We start from the raw sequence: 21,684 nt of genomic DNA, 5'->3' as shown, positions 1-21,684 counted from the left end.
TGAGCCGAAGGCAGAGGCCTTAACCCATTGAGCCACCCAGGCGCCCCAATTATGAGTTAATTTTTATACATGGTGTGAGGTGGCACTTCCACTTCATTCTTTTCCATGTGGATGTCCAGTTGTTTCCAACATCATTTGTTAAAAAAGACTAACCTATTCCCCTTGGATGGTCTTGGCACCCTTGTCAAAGATCAACTGACCACAAGTATAGGAGATTATTTCTGGACTCTTAATTCTATTCCATTGATCTGTCAATGCTTATGCCAGTACTGCACTTCCTCATGAGTTTTATGTCATTTCTACAGAGACAACACAGAAATAATTCAGTCCTTCCTCTAGCATGGTTGAACATATTTTTTGTTGTTGTTGTTGTTGTTGTTGGCCTCAAAAAGTTTAACACAGGTCCATTATTGGTAATGTTATGTAAACTTTTAGGATTGTAGTCAAATTTGGGAAAACTCAAGTCTTTTTCATATGAAGATTTAAGATTTGGAAGAACTTTCAGAGATTGGCTTTTGGCATCAAACCCTGCTTTTTTCCTCCACTGACCACATACTTCAGGGTGCCAGAAACCATGGGATACATTCATATTACTGTACCATTTCTAGGTCTGCACATTTATGTCACAATACCAGGTGAGTTAACATAATAATATATAGTACTCCTAGAAACTATCCCTAAACTGGGATGGCTAACAATACCTTGACAATACATGGACTATGGAACCAAATAAACATATCCTGCTAAAACCAAATGAAATGTATCCCCAATGCTGGCTTCCCCAAAACCAGATGCCCAAAATGCCTAGAACTATTCCAGTGCCACCAGTATGTAGACAAGTGTGATAGAAGGGAAGTCGGTGAAAAAAGAGACAGTAATCTTAACTGATTGTGGTTAGGATATTTGCAAATTCTTCAAAAGTACATGATAATATATAGGAAATGTTTTGTTTCTTGATCTGGGTGCTGGTTATTTAGGTGTGTTAAGTTTGTGAGAAATTAAGCTGGATGCTTATAATCTTTGCACTTCCCATGTATACAATATATATATACCAATAAAAGATATTTTTTAATTGACCCTCTGAACTCACTGCCAGGGTCCCTCCAATAGAATCCTGAAAGTTAAGCTTTATTAGTTTCAGGAATTTCACCAGCTTCATGAGTTGCCTAGTAAACTCACCCCTACATGTAGCAATTAGATACGACAAGATATGGTTTCAACTATCATCTTGGAGACTTGGAGCTTGCAATCTAGCCAAGGCTAATAGAAAGAAACTCATGATGTCCCTAAGCAAGATACTCACCTAAAATGGGAAAGAGGTTAGTCTATAAACTGAGACATCTTTCTGACAGTCATTCTTTCAAAAAATATTTAGAGTACCTCCCAAGTGTTTACTTAGTATTACCCTAGGTGAATGAAACACACACAGTCCCTGCCCGCAGGAGCTCCCAATCTAGTAGAGATGAAAGACAATGAGCAACATTAGGTAAAATCTAAGAAAATTTGAATGAAGTATGGATTTTAGTTAATAATAATGTATTATTCAAGGCACAAGTGACTTTTTCTTTTTTTTTTTTTTTAATTAATTTATTTGAGAGACAGAATGAGAGAGGGAGAGAGAGAGAGAGAACATGAGAGGGAGGAGGGTCAGAGGGAGAAGACTCCCCACTGAGCAGGGAGCCCGATGTGGGACTGAATCCTGGGGCTCCAGGATCATGACCTGAGACAAAGGCAGTCGCTCAACCAACTGAGCCACCCAGGCGCCCCAGCACAAGTGACTCTTAATGACAGAGAACGAAATGAGGGTTGATCTAGATGGGTTATGGGTACCAAAGAGGGCACTTGTGATCAGCACTGGGTGTCTCACATAAGTGATGAATCACTGAATTCTACTCTAGAAACCAGTACTGCAACTTGTACACTGTATGTTAAGTAACCAAAGTAAAATTAAAATAATAATGATGATGTAACATTATTGATTCATTAATTGTGACAAATGAACCATACTAGGATTAGTTAATAATAGGGAAAATTGGATATGGAATATATAGGAATTCTCTGTCCTATCTTCCTAATTTTTCTATAAATCTAAAACTAGTCTAAATCACAAGTATTTTTTTAAAAGACAATAAGTGTGTAAAGAAATGAATATAAAAATGAATTGCATTGGGCACCTGGGTGGCTCAGTTGGTTAAATGGCTGCCTTCAGCTCCGGTTATGATCCTGGAGTCCCAGGATCGAGTCCCACATAGGGCTCACTGCTCAGCGGGGAGTCTGCTTCTCCCTCTGGCCCTCTCCTTTCTGTGCTCTCTCTCTCTCTCTCATAAATAAATAAAATCTTCAAAAAAAAAAAATGAATTAAGTCCTCTGAAATTAGCAGGATATTGTGATAGACAATAATGAGCCTGGAAGCTACTTTAGAGAGAATATTTAGGAATTCTTTGAGATGATACTTAAACTGACACAGAAAATTAAGTAACAACAAGATAAAAAAGATCCCCACCTCCCCACCCCACAAGAATAAAAAATTTAAAAAACCCACAAAAACAAAAACACATACACATCAAGTGCCTGAGATAGGAAAGAGACTGACCTTTTCAAGAAGTTAAAACAAAATTAATTTGACTGTAACAAAATGAGCAAAGGAAAGACTAGGCACCAGGGGACAGATTATACAGGATCTTGTACAAATAATGTTGACTTCATTAAAAGCATAATGGAAAGCCACTGGAGAATCTGAAGCAAGGGAGCAAAATTACCCAATTCACTTTTTTTTTTTTTTTTTTTTTTTTAGACATATGAAGCTACTCTTGGAGAATGCGTTAAAAAAGGCTATAAGAAAAACAACACAGATCTGATGGGGAAACACTAAAATTATTTGATTTTTAGCCCTGAACTATAATATTTTTTCAATATAAAAATCAATCCTGGGGCACCTGGGTGGCTCAGTGGATTAAAGTCTCTGCCTTCAGCTCAGGTCATGATCCCAGGGTCCTGGGATAGAGCCCCACACTGGGCTCTCTGCTCAGTGGGGAGCCTGCTTCCTCCTCTCTCTCTTTGCCTGCCTCTCTACCTACTTGTGATCTCTGTCAAATAAATAAAATCTTTAAAAAAAAAAAAAAAGCAAATTATCATAACTCTTCTAAAAGCTTGAAAACTTGTATGCCACTTGTTAAGTGCTCTCTAATAAAATTCTTGTAAACTTCAAAGGCAGAACATAAATTATAAAAGCTGAAAAATGATTTCTATTAGATTAGGATACCAAAGAGTATGTAGTTCAACCCGCAAACCAAGAAACAGCAGCAGAAGCTGCCACCACTGCCACCTATGACAATTTTTTAAATGGCTGCAAATTCTTCGATAGTTTTTCCATCAACAAATGAGGTCTATTTTCTTTTTCCCCTTGAATCTAGAAGAGCTTGTAATGAACTAACTTGCCTGTAGCCAATTAAATGTGGCAAGGACTTCCTAGCTTACTCCAGAGAAGATGATGTAGCTTTCACCTTATTCCTTGGACAACTCCTGCTGGTGGCCTGTGTCAGTTACACTAGCAGTATATAGGCCCTAGAACTGCCATAAATTAGCCCATGCAGAGAGGCAACATGGAGAGGCTCTCTGATGACCTGAGGAGATAAATGCCCAGCTTGCCCCCAGCTATCCCAGTTTCAGACACCATCTGAATAAAACACATGACAGACTCTGAGCCAAAACTATCCTTCCCAAACTCCTGACCTACAGAAACCATGAGACATAATAAAATTATTCTTTGTGTTTTAGGCCTCTAAGTTGTGTTGGTTTTTTTTTTTTTAAAGATTTTATTTATTTTTTATTTATTATTTATTTGGCAGAGAGAGAGAGAAACAGAGATTACAAGTGGGCAGAGGCAGGCTGGGGGTGGGGAGGAGCAGGCTCCCTGCTGAGCAGAGAGCCTGATGCGGGGCTCAATCCCAGGACACTGAGATCATGACCTGAGCTGAAGGCAGAGGCTTAACCCACTGAGCCATCCAGGAGCCCCTAGGCCTCTAAGTTTTGCAGTAACTTTTTATGCAGCAATTCTAACAAGTCTTTATAGTAAATATGATTATTAATTCAACTAATTAGGGGGAGAGAAAGAATTTGTTTGGCAAACAATAAGGAAGAATTTTGCTGATAGAGGCCAGCTTTCATATATTTAAGAGACTTGAAAAAGCTATGTCATAATGCATAGAAAGTCTAATAAGTAAGTCACCTTCTTCCTGAACTTAACATAATTAGCCTGACAGCCTCTCCAGATTTTTGCCCTGTATCATGATTCTCCTATGGCAAAAGAAACTGCATAAATATACTTACAAGGCCACCAAGCAGCTAACTTAGAGTCTTGCCTTGTAATCCTTCTAAATATAATAGCTGTCTATTATGGACCAAATCAATCCCTGACCTCTCTTCAACTAAAATGAGTGAGCCAATTACTGCAGAAGCATCAGAACTACCAAGCCAAGCAAAAATTATTAGATTTACTCTCTTTTGAATTAAGAATCACCACACATTACCACTAAGTAGGACAGACTTTTTAATTTATGTATCTTGGGATGCCTGGGTGGCTCAGTCACTTAAGCACCTGCCTTCAGCTCAGGTCATGATCCCAGGGTCCTGGGATGGAGTCTGGAGTTAGCAGGATCCTGGGATGGAGTCTGGGGTCAGCAGGAGAGGGAGCCCGCTTCTCCCTCTCCCTCTCCCTCTCTCTGCTGCTCCCCCTGCTTGTGTTCTCTCTCTCCCTCTATCCCTCTTTCTGTCAAATAAATAAATAAAATCTTAAAAAAAAAAAAAAAGATTTTATTTATTGGGGCACCTGGGTGGCTCAGTTGTTAAACGTCTGCCTTCAGCTCAGGTCATGATCCCAGCGTCCTGGATTCGAGCCCCACATTGGGCTCCCTGCTCAGCCAGAAGCTTGCTTCTCCCTCTCCCACTCTCCCTGCTCGTGTTCCCTCTCTCATTGTTTCTCTCTGTCAAATAAATAAAATCTTTTTTAAAAAGTTATTTATTTGACAGAGAGAGAGAGAGAGCGCGCACACAGGCACAAGCAGGGGGAACTGCAGGTAGGGGACAAGCAGGCCCGATGTGGGGCTCAACCCCAGGACCAGAGATCACGACCTGAGCCGAAGGCTGATGCTCAATAAACTGAGCCACCCAGGTGCCACAATAAATAAAGTCTTTAAAAAAGTTATTTATGCACCTCATCCAGTTCTTTTTATTTTTTTTATTTTTTTTTTTAAAGATTTTATTTATTTATTTGTAAGAGAGAGAGAGTGAGAGCGAACACAGGCAGACAGAGTGGAAGGCAGAGTCAGAGGGAGAAGCAGGCTCCCTGCGGAGCAAGGAGCCCGATGCGGGACTCGATCCCAGGACGCTGGGATCATGACCCGAGCCGAAGGCAGCTGCTCAACCAACTGAACCACCCAGGCGTCCCCATCCAGTTCTTTTTAAAACTTCTATTCATTTAATTAACAAATATCTAATGAGCACCAGGGGTATGCAAATATGAGTAAGATTCAGTTTATAGCTACAAAGGAGTTCACAGTGCTACGAGGAAAACATCAATACAACCAATGAATTTTTAAGTCAGCGCGATACACGGCACCGTGAAGTGTGCTAGGGCGCTGCAGGACTATAAATAAGGGTATACTGGATGTTCTCCTCCAGATTCATTCTCCACCCTTTACCCAGTGCTTAGTGCCCTAGGAGGCTGACTTTTATGGATCACACAACCCAGACTCCCTTGCTGGGTTCAGTAAACAAGAAGCAACAGCAAAGGTCTCTCTGGGTTCCTATAACTACTCTCTTCCTTCGTCCCTGCTGGCCTGAAGATGGTGCTAGTCCCCAGGTGCTGCACTGCTCCTGGGTGTATTCTCTAACCCTGTCCATTCATTGCAAGTGAATCCCTTCATGATGATCTCCTTCACCTATAGTGAGAATGCTACCTGCTTCCTACCAGCACTCCAACTGCTAGAGAGAGATAGCTACCTAAGCCTGGAGAAGTCTGGGAAGACTTATTAAAAGAGATTCTTCTTCAGCTATTCCTTCATAGGTGAGTCAATTAGGCAGGAAGAACAGGTAAGGAAGCAAAGTAAGGAAAGAGCTCTGGCAAAAATTTGGGATATAGGAAAATGTGAAAAGCGTAAGGTGGGGCGGGGTTATAGTTTAAGAAAGATGTGAAACATACCAACCAAACAATGTATAGACCTTTCCTGTCTCCTGATCAGAATCAATTAGTCAAAAAAAGGGGGAGGGAAGAAGGAAGAAAAGAGGTAGAAATGCATCTCTTCATGAGATGGATGAGGTTTTATTTTCAACTGAGCGAATATCATTTATTGTAAATATTATATTTTATTCATATTTTGCATCTTTATAATCGTAAGTGCTAAGAAAACATCTTCACATAAGTAGATAAAATGAAAAGAGTTTGTAATGAAAAGCATTACAAACCATTTTAATTCTTTGAGTTATATTTAAAAAAAACAATAATCTACCAAGATTTTTTTTAACTTTTTGGAAAATAATAGCATTTACTTGACATCTCTATTTTTTTATGAAAACTATCTTTAATGGTCAGGTAACAACTTTTTCACATCCTTCAACTACTGGAAGATAAGGACTGCGGGGGGTAGGGGGCTGCCTGGGTGGCTTAGTTGGTTGACCCTCTGCCTTTGGCTCAGGTCATGATCCCAGGGTCCTGGGACTGAGCCCTGCATCAGGTTCTCTGCTTAGCGGGGAGTCTGCTTCTCCCTCATGTGCCCCCCACCTGCTCAGGCACACAATCGCTCTCTCCTGCGCTCTCCCCTACACCCCCATCTTCCTCTCTCTCAAATAAATAAAATCTTAAAAAAAAAAAAAAAGAGTTAACCAAACTGGAAATCAGAAGAAATTTGAAATGTCATCACCAAGCCCATTTTAAAGTCCTAAAAAGATTGGTTTCCTACCTAAGCTTTCTTACCTACCTAAAAGAAAAAAGAAAAATTTGGGCCCCTGGGTGGCTCAGTCAGTTAAGCAACTGCCTTCGGTTCAGGTCATGATCCGGTGTCCCAGGATTGAGTCCCACAAAGGGCTCCCTGCTCAACAGGGAGTCTGCTTCTTCCTCTGACCCTCTTCCTTCTCATGTGGGCTCTCCCTCATTTTCTCTCTCAAATAAATAAAATCTTTTTAAAAATTCAAAACTATTATAAAAAATAAAAAAAGTATAAAAAAAAAATTCAAAACTAAAAAATAGGTAATTATAATACAGAAGAATTCATATTTGTTTTCTTTTCTTTTTTTACAGTAAGCTGTACACCCAACATGGGGCTCAAACTCACAGCCCCAAGATCAAGAGTCACATGCCCCACAGACTGAGCCAGGCTGGTGCCTCTAAAAGGATTCGTAATTCATTACAAAGGACTTCTGGTTCAACTAGCCTCATTTCTATACAACTGGAATAGCTGTACCAACTGTTTCCTCAAAAATCTATCACTATTCTCTTCATAAGATTTAAGAAAAAACTTTCATCAGATAAAGATTCTCTGTCACTGGTTCAGAATACTTACAAAGTTGGGATCTGAGCAGCAGTTACATTATAAATGAGAATACTTTGAAACTATAGGGCTCTGAAAAATTATCTCCCTAACACTGACAGGCTAGTTATATATGTGAATTTTCTAGGTGATGCTACAAAAACAGATCTTTTTGTAGTGATTACCAGACAGATCTTTACTTTGTTAAGAAGTAAATTTTGGGGGTGTCTGGCTCAGTTACTGGCACAGTCAGTAGAACATGTGATTCTTGATCTCCAGGTTGTAAGCTGAAGCCCTACATTGGGTTCAGAGATTACTTAAAAATAAAATCTACCCCCCGCCTTTTTTTTAAGAGAGAGAGTGGGAGAGAGAACCTTGAGCAGGTTCCACACCCAGCATGAAGCCTGACACAGGGCTCAAACTTACAACACTGAGATTATGATCCAACCCGAAACTAAGAGTCAGACACTTAACTGACTAAGCCACCCAGGTCCCCCAAAATAAAGTTAAAAAGAAAAAAAAAAGTAAGTTTTGCAGAGTATGGTAAGAGTTCTATTCATGAAGTCAACTATTAACTTGAATGAATACTTCAGTCCTCCATGTTTATAACTTCCATCAAAATTACTAAGGTAAAATGTCAACTAATTCAGTAATGACATCACAAAGAGAGATCCTATTATTTGTTTCAAATGAAGTCCTAAAGACAGGTAAGCTTTTTTTCCCAATTTCCTCATTAAAAACAAAAAAATATCTATTATTTATTTGAGAGAGAGAGAGACAGAGAGAGAGCTTGCATGCAAGAGAGCACGGGGGAGAAGGGGGCAGAGGGAGAAAGAATCCCAAGCAGATTCCCCACTGAAGGGCTTGATCTCATGACCTGAGCTGAAATCAAGAGTAGGACCATTAAACCCACTGATCATCCAATACCCCCTCAATCACTCTTTTATTCACAAATACTTACTGAAGATATACTATGTATCAAGTATTACCTTAGGGATTTTGAATGTATCACATGTATCAAATGTCATCTCACTTTTCTTAAATTAAAAACATTTTCTCATCTTCTTCTTTTACAAAATTCCCAAAATTCAATTTTTAAAAAATTCAACTTTTTTGTAGTATTAAATTCATATGATTCTGAGTAATCTGACCAATCAACAACTTTTCTGTCTTCACTAGAGAAATAGTTCTTTTTAAAGCCAGATGACATTAAGATCATATACAAAAATGAAAGAAGTAATTAGCTACTTATATTTGCAATTGTAATGAAAAGAATTTTTGTATCTACTCCTCTAACACATGTAGTATATAGTTTATATAAGAAAGTTTACCCTAGGGGTGCCTGGGTGGCTCAGTGGGTTAAGCCTCTGCCTTCAGCTCAGGTCATGGTCTCAGGATCCTGGAATCAAGACCTGCATCAGGCTCTCTGCTCAGCAGGGAGCCGGCTTCCCCCTCTCTCTCTGCCTGCCTCCCTGCCTACTTGTGATCTCTATCAAATAAATAAATAAAATCTTAAAAAAGAAAAGAAAGTCTACCCTAAAATATGGATTTTCATTAAAAGCCAATGTCACCTTTGATAATTCTAATTATAGTTCTAATTCTCCAACTCCATTTATTTCAAGTACACTTATTTAGACTTTTACTTTTCAGGGGTTTATTTTATTTTATTTTATTAGATTTTATTTATTTATTTGACAGAGAGAGAGATCAGGCAGAGAGAAAGGAGGAAGCAGGCTCCCCGCCGAGCAGAGAGCCCGATGCAGGGCTCAATCCCAGGACGCTGAGACCATGACCTGAGCCGAAGGCAGAGGCTTAACCCACTGAGCCACCCAGGCACCCCTATTTTTCAGTTTTACAGGTCTTAACACATTCCTGACATCTACCTGTGCAGAAATATCCCCACCTACTGACAAGAGGTGAAACTACGGGCTATTCTTGAAAGTGCCAGCAAGCTACAGGGAACTGTATTAAGTCAGTGAAGACTGGATTTGGATCTAAACAGTTTCACCACCTCCAAATCTGTGACCTAATCAAACTATTCTCCAAAGATCTTCTACTTTTCACCAAAAGTGAGGGGAAGAGGAGAGAACACAGTTAATTGTCTAATTAAGCTGTTATATGAGTTAATGACAAAAATTATAATGCAGTAGCTTATCTAACTGTAAGAATTCTTTAAGATACACTGGGTACCCCCAAAATATACATTTGTCCCTATTTTATAAGACATGATATCAATTAAGCAGATACCCATATGAATCCCTATTAATGTTGTACTTGCTCCTATAAATAACAGCATATAATTGGTTATGACTAACATTTAAAAGTCTGATCAAAAATGACAAAATACATAAACATAATACTTTACAGCTTGAAAAGCATTTATCATATACATTATTTTCTTGTCCAGCAGAATCTTAAAATAAATAATATCGTCATTTTAAGCATGCACTTAAAACTAAAAGCACACCCACCAAGAAAGTAAGTGATATATTAAAGGGACAAAGCTTTACCGTAGCCTAACTAGGACCTGAACCTAAATTTTCTGCAAGTTCTATACGCTTTCCACAACATCCCAACTGCCTCCCCACAAATTACCAAAAATACCTTACACAGTAAGTAAGATCTACATTACAGATGTTCGTTTTTGTGACAGTTCCTAGGAATGTACTATGGTCAGATAAAAAAGTCTGCTTAGGAGAGCCTGGGTGGCTCAATTGTTTGAGCGACTGACTCGTGGTTTCAGCCAGGACATGATGTCAGGGTCATGAGATCAAGCCCCATGCTGAGCTCCCTGCTCAGGGGCTCCATACTTGGGTGATATCTGCTTGAGATTTTCTCTCCCTCTCTGCCTCTCCCTCTGCCCATGCTCACAGGTGCACGCATAGTATCTCTCTCGCTCTCTCAAATTAAAAAAAAAAAAAAAAAAAAAAATCAGGGCACCTGGGTGGCTCAGTTGGTTAAATGTCTGCCTTTGGCTCAAGTCATGACCCCAGTGCCCTGGGACTGAGCCCCACATCGGGCTCCCTGCTCAGCTGGGAGCCTGCTTCTCCCTTCCCCACTCCCCGTGCTTGTGCTTGCTCTCTTTCAAATAAATAAAAAAATAAAAAACAAAAAAAATTTTTAAATCTTTAAAAAAAAAAGTCTGGGGCACGTGGGCAGTAAAGTCAGTTAAACATCCAACCCCCTGTTCATACTAACTTTCTCTCAAACAGTCTGCTTAGATTTTTCTTCTTCTTTTTTTTTTTTTTAAGATTTTATTTATTTATTTGACAGAGAGATCACCAGTAGGCAGAGAGGCAGGCAGAGAGAGGGGGAAGCAGGCTCCCCGCTGAGCAGAGAGCCCGATGCGGGGATGCGGGGCTCGATCCCAGGACCCTGAGATCATGACCTGAGCCGAAAGCAGAGGCCTTAACCCACTGAGCCACCCAGGTGCCCCAGATTTTTCTTTTTAAAGATTTTATTTATTTGACAGAGATCACAAGTAGGCAGAGAAGCAGGCAGAGATAGAGGAAGGGAAGCAGGCTCCCTGCCGAACAGAGAGCCTGACACGGGCTCGATTCCAGGACCCTGGGATCATGACCCCAGCCGAAGGCAGAGGCTTTCACCCACTGAGCCACCCAGGTGCCCCGTCGCTTAGATTTTAATAAAATTGACTTTCTTCCTTTGTCTTATAGAAAATACATGCTCATAATATAATACAACTAAAAAAATACCTATAATCCAACATACATTTAACAATTACAGTATATCCTTTCCTTTCTACTGCCACATTTTACATGTTTACGCTTTTTATCCCACCTTTTCCCAAAAATGATCTGAGGGAGCTGAAAGCTAGTAAACAGGCAAAACTTGTTAACTCATACCTGTTGCAATCCACTTTCATCCGTAAGAGATAAAAACAATAAATTTCTTTAAAGGTCCATAATAGAAATTTTCAGAAGAAAAATAGAGAACCCCAATCTAGGTTTATTCTGATTTCCTGTACTTCCATTCATGGTACTATATCATTGTTAATCAATGTCTACAAATGTCAAGAAATTGATAAGTATATATTGGCTGAATAAATGAAATAATGGCTCCAAAGCATTAAAAAAAATCCCAAATCCTTACAGGATCCTAAATTAAAGATTCAATTATGCTTATTAAACTTATCAAAATGTTTATGAAAAGCTTTTTAATCATTATTTGAAATCAGAAGGCTTATGTTTTTGTTTTTTTTTTTAAAGATTTTTTATTTATTTATTTGACAGAGAGAAATCACAAGTAGACGGAGAGGCAGGCAGAGAGAGAGAGAGGGAAGCAGGCTCCCTGCTGAGCAGAGAGCCCGATGCAGGAGATGCAGGACTCGATCCCAGGACCCTGAGATCATGACCTGAGCCGAAGGCAGCGGCTTAACCTACTGAGCCACCCAGGCGCCCCCAGAAGGCTTATGTTAAAGCTACAGTTATCAAGAAAGTGTGGCTTATAATTGATAAACATATAATGGATAGAATTATAACTTAAAGGAACAGAACAGGGTCCAGAAATAGAACTAACTACATGTATATTGTCAGCTGATTTTTCAGCCAATGTACCAAGACAATGCCATGGAAGAAACAAAAGCATGTGAACAAATAGTGCTAGGAAAATCAGACACCCATACAGGGAAGGAAAAAAATGAAACAAAAAAAAACCTTGACCCTTACCTCTCACGCTATATTAAAAAATTAACTAGAAGAGTCATAGATGTACATGTAAAAGCTAAAACTATAGCAAAGAAGAAAACATGGAAGAAAACTTTTAGAACTGTGGATAAAGAAAAGATATCTTAGGACATAAGCATGAATCATAAATGAAAGACTAATTAGCTGGGCTAAATCAAACTTCAAAACTTCAGCTTTTTGAAACACTATTGGGGGAAGCCCCAAATTAGAAGAAAGTATCTGCAAAATACATATCTGATAAAGGACTTGTATCCAGAACACAAAAAGAAATCTCAAAACTTGGTAATAAAAAAATAAATTATGATCAAACTATTTGAACAGATACTCACCAAAGATACACAGATGGCAACTAAGACCATGAGAAGATGCTTATAACACTGTAGGCCAATAAGGGAATTAAAATTAAAGCTACAATGAGATCCCTACACACCAATTAGAATGGCTAAAACCCAAGATGACAACAGCAAGTGTTCAAGCTTCAAGTGTTAGCTCGTACTGGGAGCAAATGGAACTCTTGCTGGTAGAAATGCAGAATGGTACAACTTTGAAAAACACTTTAGCAGACATTTTTAACGTTAAAAACATATTTACATATTTACCATATGACCCAACAATCTCATCATTTACCCAAGTGAAATAAAAACATGTTCCCACAAAGAGAGGTATACTTGAATGTTCACAGCAGTTTTATTTGTAACGGCTAAAAACTGGAAAGCACAAATGTCTGTGGATATTTGTGACTTGATCAACAAAATCGAGCATATGTGTACAATGCAACATTCCCCAGGAATAAGGAACAAAAAACTGATACACAAGATAGATCTCAAAAGCACTATGCTGAGTGAACGAAGACTGGCCCAGAAGACTACATACTGTACAATTCCATTTACTTAAAATTCTAGAAAAGGCAAAACCATAGTGATAGAAAGTAAAGTAAAGGGCGCCTGGGTGGTTTAGTGGGTTAAGCCTGGGCCTTTGGCTCAGGTCATGATCCCAAGGTCCTGGGATTGAGCCCTCCATCAGGCTCTCTGCTCAGTGGGGAGCCTGCTTCCTCTTCTCTCTCTGCCTGCCTATGATCTCTGTCAAATAAATAAATAAAATCTTTTAAAAAAGAAAAGAAAGTAAAGTAGAGTTGCCAAAGACTGGGGATGGGAGAAGGATGGCTGTAAAGGGGCATGAGGAAATTTTCTGGGAAAAAAGAAATAACCTTTGTGCAATCATCTATGTAGTAATTCCTACCTAACATTTTAGGTACTATCAGATTCATTATGACCAGGATTTATCTTAAAACTTAAAAAAAACAAATAAAACTTAAGTTTTATGTCTGCTGTAATTTTTAGTAAGAGACCAAACTGCTAAACTTAAGATACCATATGTCAATACTTCTTAGTATATCAAATGTGGTTTTTAAAAAAGTACTTTATGCCTTCAGAAATTATTCTAAAACTAACATTAAGTTCCTCATTTTCTTAAACTTATACTTTAGTGGAAAAATCCAAAAGAAGAGAAAAAAATTTTTTTTAAGATTTTATTTATTTATTTGTCAGAGAGAGGGAGGGAGAGAGCACAGGCAGACAGAGTGGCAGAGGGAGAAGCAGGCTCCCTAAGGAACAAGGAGCCCGATGTGGGACTCGATCCCAGGACCCTGGGATCATGACCTGAGCCAAGGGCAGCGCTTAACAAACTGAGCCACCCAGGCATCCCGGAAGAGAAATTTTTTTAATGTAAACATTCAACTATAAAAAATGCCAAAACTGATATCTGGAAAACTAGCATCAAGTGAAATACTAGCAGGATTAGCATTCAACAAAATTGCTCTAATCAAGCAAAATTACCTATTGCTGTATTCCTAAATACAAGCAATAACTAATAAGATTAGAAAATACAATGAAAATGTCACAAGTATAAATTAGCTGGAATTACATCAAAACAGAAAATTAGGGACGCCTGGGTGGCTCAGTTGCTTAAGTGTCTGCCTCTGGCACAGGTCATGAAGCCAGAGTCCTGGGATCAAGTTGTTCATCAGGCTCCCTGCTCTTTAGGGAGAGGAGTCTGCTTCTCCCTCTCCCCCTGCTTCCCTGCTCATGCACGCACACATACGCTCACTCTCTCAAATAAATAAATTAAAGGGGGGAAAAAAAGGGTAGAAAATTATTGGACTATCCTGAGCAATACAAAGACTTAAATGAAAGTAAAATCATAGTGTGCTCCTAGGAGGAAAAATTTAATACACTTAAATGCCTCTTTTTCCCAAAGTAAGGTGATTCTAATTACAATCCCAAAGACAATTCTTCTCAAACTTAACAAGTTTAGGGATTCCCTGGGTGGCTCAGTCAGTTGAGCGGCTGCTTTCAGCTCAGGCCATGATCCTGGGGTCCTGGGATTGAGCCCTGCATGGGGCTCCTTGCTCTGCAGGGAGCCTGCTTCTCCCTCTGCCTGCCGCTCCCCCTGCTTGTGCACTTGTGCCTGCGTGCTCTCTCTCTAGCAAATAAATAAAGAAAATGTTTAAAAAAAAAAAAAAAAACTTAACAAGTTTTAGTATTTGTGTGGAAGGGCAAATAAACTAAAATAGCAAAAAAGAATGTCCATCACAATGAGCATATTAAACTGAATTATAAAGCTACAATAATGACAAGAGTGTGGTACTGAACAAGATAATAGGACTCTATTATAGCTAATTTAACATAACTAAAAAGATCTCCCATCACTGTGGAAAGGAAGGATGGGTTAATCAAGAATGATGAGATTACTAAATAGAAACCACGGGGAGAAGTATCTACCTAAACGATTTTTAAGAAACACTAAAATAAAATGTACTTAAATATTTACTAAGCCTCTTAAAGAAAAAGGCCTTCCAAGTAATAGAGTAAGAAAAACAAAAGTTGAACAGATTTGATTCCTAAAACAACAATTTCTGATGTCCAAAAATGGTCAAAAATTAGAAGTCAAATAAAAGACTGGGGAAAACATTTGTAGCAAATCTAACAGATTAACATTTTTAATTCTCAGGCAGATCAATAAGAAAAACACAAAGGCCCTAACAGATAAGTAGGACAAGGCCAAACAAGTCAACAGAAAGAAATATCACTAATAAACAGGAAAATATTCAACTTCACAAGTAAATGTTTAAATCCTATATTCTATGAAATAAGCAAAAAATTTTAAAACAAGACCCAGTGCTTGTAACAGAGTAGTAAAAAGGTACACTTATTTATTCATTACTGCCCTAAATAGGCACAATTCTTATAGGAAGCAGCCTGAGGAAAAATTAATAAAGAACTTATAAAAGATCCACACCCAATAATGCAATAGCACTTTTCTTTTTGAAAAAGATTTATTTGTTTTAGAGAAGAGAGAGAAAGAGCATGTAAGCAAAGAGAGGGGCAAAGGAAGAGAGAGACTCCTCAAGCAGACTCCCGGCTGCACACAGAGCTGGACTCAGGGCTCCATCCTAGGACCCTGAGATCATGATCTGAGCCAAAATGAAGAGTCAGAAGCTTAACTGACTGAGCCATCCAGGTGCCCCTGAAATAGCACTCTCTCTGTGCAAATATTCTAGAAAAATAATCCTTTTTAAAAAGTTATCTACACCAAGAAGTTTACAGCAATTATCTATATTAAAAAATTTAGAAATACAACATCCAAAAAAGTCAGAACAATGGTTGTTACGTAGCATGCTCTTAACTGGTTGTCCTAAAATCAGTCTTCCCAGTTCCCATCCCAGTCCATCCTCCCTACTGCCCCAAGACTGCTTCTAAACATCAAAGATATCAAAGCTAAAAATCCTTCAATGAGTCCCACCACCTTAAAAAAAGAAAAAAAAAAATCTAACGGCAAAACATAAAAAGTTCCAAATTGGGTTGGTCCCTGTCTAGCTTCATCTTCTTGCCACTCATATCTAGTGCATTAGGCACAAAGAATACATATAGAACTACAAAGAAGTACTTCTCAATCTCCAGCATTCATTCAATACAATGCCAAAACCCCTTAATTTATGCTGAAACAAAGATTCTGGCTTCCTAGAGCTTACAGCATAGAAACAATAAACATCCCTCATTAAGTTAGGTCTGATACCAGAGGAAGAGTCTCTTAGTCACAGAGGAAAGGTCAAGGAAAGTTCTAGGGATAAGGGTAAGTCTTACGCTGAACCTTAAAAGATGAGCAAGAATCTCAAGGGGCAAGGGTAATTCCAAATAAGTGTAATGTATTTGTTTTATTATTCCACGCAAAACCTTACACATTTAACAAGCTCTTTAATAATTTGGAGTTCTGACATGTACTTAACCTCCCCCAATTTTTCCCTACCTCCTGGAGCTACTGTGAGAATTAAGAGTGATAATAAATACAAATTTAACACAGTGTCTGGCACTTAATAAACCTTCAAGACCTGTCAATCATACAGAAACACACAATAATGCTGATTACAACAGTGCATTTCAAGGGTTCTGCGTCCTTATAAGAGAAAAAGTAACAGTAAACAAAAATGACAGCAAAAAGACAAAAAGCAGTAAAAATGGGGTGAAACTACTATCACCACATAGCCAAACAATTCTCTCTATACACCATGATGATATCCTTATACTACAAACTATAACCGACAGTAATTTATATAATAAATAAAATATTAAGTTCTGTTAGATGTGGTCTATTTGAAAAAAACAGAACATAGTACATCTTTAAAAGTCTTCAAAATCTCGGGGCGCCTGGGTGGCTCAGTGGGTTAAGCCGCTGCCTTCGGCTCAGGTCATGATCTCAGGGTCCTGGGATTGAGCCCCGCATCGGGCTCTCTGCTCCGCAGGGGGCCTGCTTCCTCCTCTCTCTCTCTCTCTGCCTGCCTCTCTGCCTACTTGTGATCTCTGTCTGTCAAATAAATAAATAAAATCTTTGGGAAAAAAAAAAAAGTCTTCAAAATCTTTTTTTTTTTTAAAGATTTTATTTAAATAAATAAATAAAATCTTTGGGAAAAAAAAAAAAGTCTTCAAAATCTTTTTTTTTTTTAAGATTTTATTTAAATAAATAAATAAAATCTTTGGGGAAAAAAAAAAAGTCTTCAAAATCTTTTTTTTTTTTTAAAGATTTTATTTATTTATTTGACAGACAGACAGATCACAAGTAGGCAGAGAGGCAGGCAGAGAGAGAGAGAGAGGAGGAAGCAGGCCCCCTGCGGAGCAGAGAGCCCGATGCGGGGCTCAATCCCAGGACCCTGAGATCATGACCTGAGCCGAAGGCAGCGGCTTAACCCACTGAGCCACCCAGGCGCCCCAAAAGTCTTCAAAATCTTTAACAGACATCAAAAATGTCTACAATAAAAATCCTCTGTGCCTAAAGTGTGGCCTTTTGTTTACCTTGAAAATTGGTTTTATGCTAAATATGCTAAATGGTAAGGAAAATAAGTGACATGGTAGTATATAATAGTTACAGTTCAACCAACAGGAAAAAAAAGTAAAATCCATGATTAGCACACACACACACACACACACACACATCCTTTACTCACCAATGAAAACCAAACTACATGAAGAACCTAACCAGGTTCCCCTGCATGTCTGAATGTTACAAGAGAAGAGGCAAAACAAAAGGAAGGGGCTTAAGCCACATTAGCTTCCTCCTCAAAACCAAAAAAAAAAACAAGAAAATAAAATGAATTGGGGACATTCAAATCACTAATGCCCCTACTTAGAAACCTGTGAGATATAATCAAGTTGTAATTTTTCAAGCTTTGAATCAATAAGATATGTAGTAAAACATCACTAAGGTAACCAGCATATCTAAAGTGGGACTTTTTAAGTCAATTTTCCTTTAGCTTTAGACACGGTTAATCTCATTACTGCCAAAGAGTTTTATAAATAAATAATATGAGGAACAGCATACAAAAATGTCGAGGTTACGAAAAGATCTGCAATAAATCTTCTGGAGAAGTAATCAGTTATTTCTCCATATCTAAGGAATTTAAATATCAGAAATCATACTAAACAACTTTTTCAAATCTTTGGCTTTTAAAAACAATAATGATATAAAAAATTACCCCATTTTTTTTATTTTAACCAAATACAAAGAATATTTTCTATCCAAAGCATTGTAAGAAATCTGTATCAGATATTCATAAGTATAATGCATACAAAGTTTATAAATAGCAGTTGAAATTGATAGCTTTACCCTACAGCCTATTTTAATGGTTAAGTGTTAATGTGTCATAAGACAATCAAAGTACTTGATGGACCAAGTCAGATTTTAACACCAATGGCCTGAGGAATCTCAAATGTGGGATTAAATTAACCCTGCCTCCTTAGCATTAAAAATACCAAGCAGTTCAACAGGTGATTGTGGGCTAAGGAATATGTGGAAAAGCCTAATATCTGCTGTGGGAAGAGACCTCATGGCTCAAATATTTCTTCTTCAGTATGTGTGTATGAGTGGGTGTGTGTGTGTGTGTGCATTTGCGCGCAGGTACACGTGTGCGATCATGCAAGAATTATTTATACCTTTCAGTAAGGGGGCAACTCTGTGTTAAAGATATAACTGAGTACAGTTCATAAAGCACCATGGAATCAAAGACACTCTATAAACTTAAAATATTAGTATGGTGCCTACTTAAAGCAAAGAACACTAATTTTAAAGCTTCTTACAGCCCAAGTGTATTATAAACCAAATAAAAATTCACTGTGGGATGTGCCTTTTTTTTTTTTTAAGTGATTTTCCTCTATTATGGAACCCGGATCTAAATGAACTGTTAAACACTTAGTCTAAAGGTATGCCAAACATTTCTTAAGGTCTTAACAAAGAATCAACTTTTTTTTTTTTTTTTTTAAACAAAACGAGGCCTAGGTTAAATATTTTATTTGGCTTCTCAAGATGGACTGAAAAGTTGGGCACCAGCTCCAGACCAATTCCTGGACGCACATCAAACACAGCCCTGTCATTTCTCCAGTCAGTCAAAACAATCTTTCCCATCTAACCCTTTAATGTTTATGTCCTAAAAAGCTGCTAATTGAATCCAGCTCTTGAAATCTATTTGTTAAAATCTATACCATCTAATTTGTAAATGGACAAAAATGAAAAAATATGTTACTTTCCTGGCAAAAGAGAATAGAAGCCACCAAATGTAACCAAAAAGGAGAGGGCAATGTTTTTTAATATCTGAATAGTTTTTTTAAAAAAATATGACAGAGACAAATACCCAGTGGTTTTAAAAAATTGAGAGTACCTCAAACTGTTTTTACAATTAAGGGGACAAAGTGTATTTAATATTCCTCAGAAAAATCTAAAAATACAAAACTCACTCTATAAATTTAGTCCAGTGTTTCCCTCTCCCCAGTCCCCAAAAAGAAGTGTCATCTTTTCTCCTAAGTTTACTCATCAATTTTTATAATGTATCATAGGATGTAAGGAAACCACAAATAAACACTTTAAGACCTACTGAGTCACACTAAAAACTTCAAATTCGTTGTATCTGCAAAAAAAAAAAAAAAAAAAAAAAAAATTTATTTTCTCATTACGCACATAGCCTAGAAGGAAGTAAATGGCCAAAAGCCTATTTCTGATGCTTTTTGCACACCTGGAATCACAGATTCTTTCCATGATCACTGCCACAGAACTGATTGCTGAGAGGAACATCAGTAGATAATTCTAAAGTAACAAAGATCCCTTATAAAGGTTCTGTAGGAAAACAAGGAAACTGAATGGGGGCCATGTTGTTGGGGGGGTCCCCAATCCTGGTTTTCCATTAAGAACCACTCAGTTCATAATTTCTGCTATTTTCCCCAAAGAGTATTCCCCAGTTAAAACTGTCAAAAAAGTCATATTTTTAAAATCACAGCCAATTTATAATCAGGCTAATTTTTCAAATACCAAATTCACTGCAAGTTTTTATCTCTAAAGTTCAGCCAGTGGACTGGGATGTGACACACAAGCATTCAATTACGAAATTAGTCCATATAAATCTCATCGTCTAGTGTAAACATAATCACAGTTTATTCTCACACGCGCGTGTGCACACAGATACACAGAGAACCTCTAAGGAAAATCATCTTTCTCACCATACACCCCAACAACGACTTGGATAATTTAATAGTGAACGGTGACACTAGAATAACTACAGTGATTTCAACTCCACTTTTCAAACCAAAAACAATCTGTCCTTAAAATAAAATGTCCTCAAAACGACCATGTGAGAATATCAAACGTGACACTGTGAAAGCAAAATGTACCTGTAATGTTAAAGATTTAATGCACTTGGATTCATAAACACTTTGTAAGGCAGGAGCCTTCTCCCTAGCAACTCCTCCATACATTCTTTTCCATTTAGAAAGGAGGTGAGAGAAAACTTCGCTTGCAAGTTGGTATGAGCACATACTTAGAAATGTACCAAAAAAAAAAAAGTGTTCTTAAAGCAGGTCTAGAGTTAGAAGTGAGACACAAGTTCTGCGGCCTACAAGGAACAACCCCAAACATGCTACCCTACAATCAAACACTTCCAAAACACAGAGTGTACAATAAGCCGGAGTCGTCGGACCAGGAGGAGGACACACCGGAAAAATCCACCCCGGTCTCCTCCCCTCCCGAAGACATGCGTTTCAGGTGTGTGGCACCGGCTGCTGTGGCTGGCGGCCGAGAATGAAGGTTTTTGCACGCGGGCATAAGTGGGCGAACAAGTTAACAAGCCGGGAACACACACACACACAGACACACACACACACCCTCCCGTTAAGCGCTCCATCTTTAAGGAGTGTTTACTGCGCGCAGTCAGCGGTTGGATTCAGTAATCCCCGCCGCAGGAGCTCTTCATCTCCTCGAAGACCCCACCTGGGCAGCAGCCCAGGGGCCGCTCCCCGAGGCCCCGGAGTGAGTCGTGCTCCTGGCCAAGGCTTTCCGACCTCAAATCCGCCTGCGAGTCCAACCGGGGCAGCCCTCCCCGCAACAAAAGACCCCCGAGACACCGTCGGCTTTTTCAAGAATTTCCCAACAAGGGCGAGTGGTTTTGCCATTACTCCCGCCCCCGCTGAACTAGGCCTTCCCACGTCCCCGACCCCTACCTCACCATTGATCCCGACCCTGGCCCTTCCCAAGGCCACAGGCACCCCCTCCAGCTCGCCCACCTCGCGGCTGCCCCAGCCCACCTCCCAACGCCCCCCTCACCTGTCAGGCGCAGCTTGACGGGCCCGTTCCTCCGGCCCCCGGGGTTAGACATGTCCCCGGCGGCGGGGGCGGCGGCGGCGGTGGCGGCGGCGGCGGGGCTGCGGCCGCGGCGCGGGGCCCGGGGCCGGCGGGCGGGCGGGCGGGGCGAGGGCGAGGGCGAAGCGCGGCGGAGTCACCACAGCGGCCGGGGCTGGGGCCCGAGCAGCCGGCGCCGCGGCCGCCACGGCCGGAGGGTCCCGGATGTGCCGAGCGTCGTCGCCATGAGCCGCGGAGGGAGCGGGACGCCGAGCTCCCCCCTCCTCCTACTTCTCCTTCCTCGGCCC

At 39.4% G+C, this 21,684-nt stretch overlaps 1 protein-coding gene across 1 annotated transcript in view; it reads right to left on the bottom strand.

The window, feature by feature from the left end:
• Positions 1-21,451, bottom strand: part of SMURF2 (SMAD specific E3 ubiquitin protein ligase 2) — a 121,837-nt gene extending 100,386 nt beyond the window's left edge. The window contains exon 1 of the mRNA XM_059150232.1: positions 21,362-21,451. Within this exon, the coding sequence (XP_059006215.1) occupies positions 21,362-21,413 (52 nt within the window). The 5' untranslated portion in view covers positions 21,414-21,451. The remainder of the gene's footprint in view (positions 1-21,361) is intronic.
• Positions 21,452-21,684: the final 233 nt, after the last annotated feature.

This window comes from Mustela lutreola, chromosome 15 (assembly GCF_030435805.1).
Source record: "Mustela lutreola isolate mMusLut2 chromosome 15, mMusLut2.pri, whole genome shotgun sequence".
NCBI lineage: Eukaryota > Metazoa > Chordata > Mammalia > Carnivora > Mustelidae > Mustela > Mustela lutreola.
The sequence above is the reverse complement of the archived record's forward strand: the minus strand, read 5'-3'. Positions and strand labels throughout refer to the sequence as shown.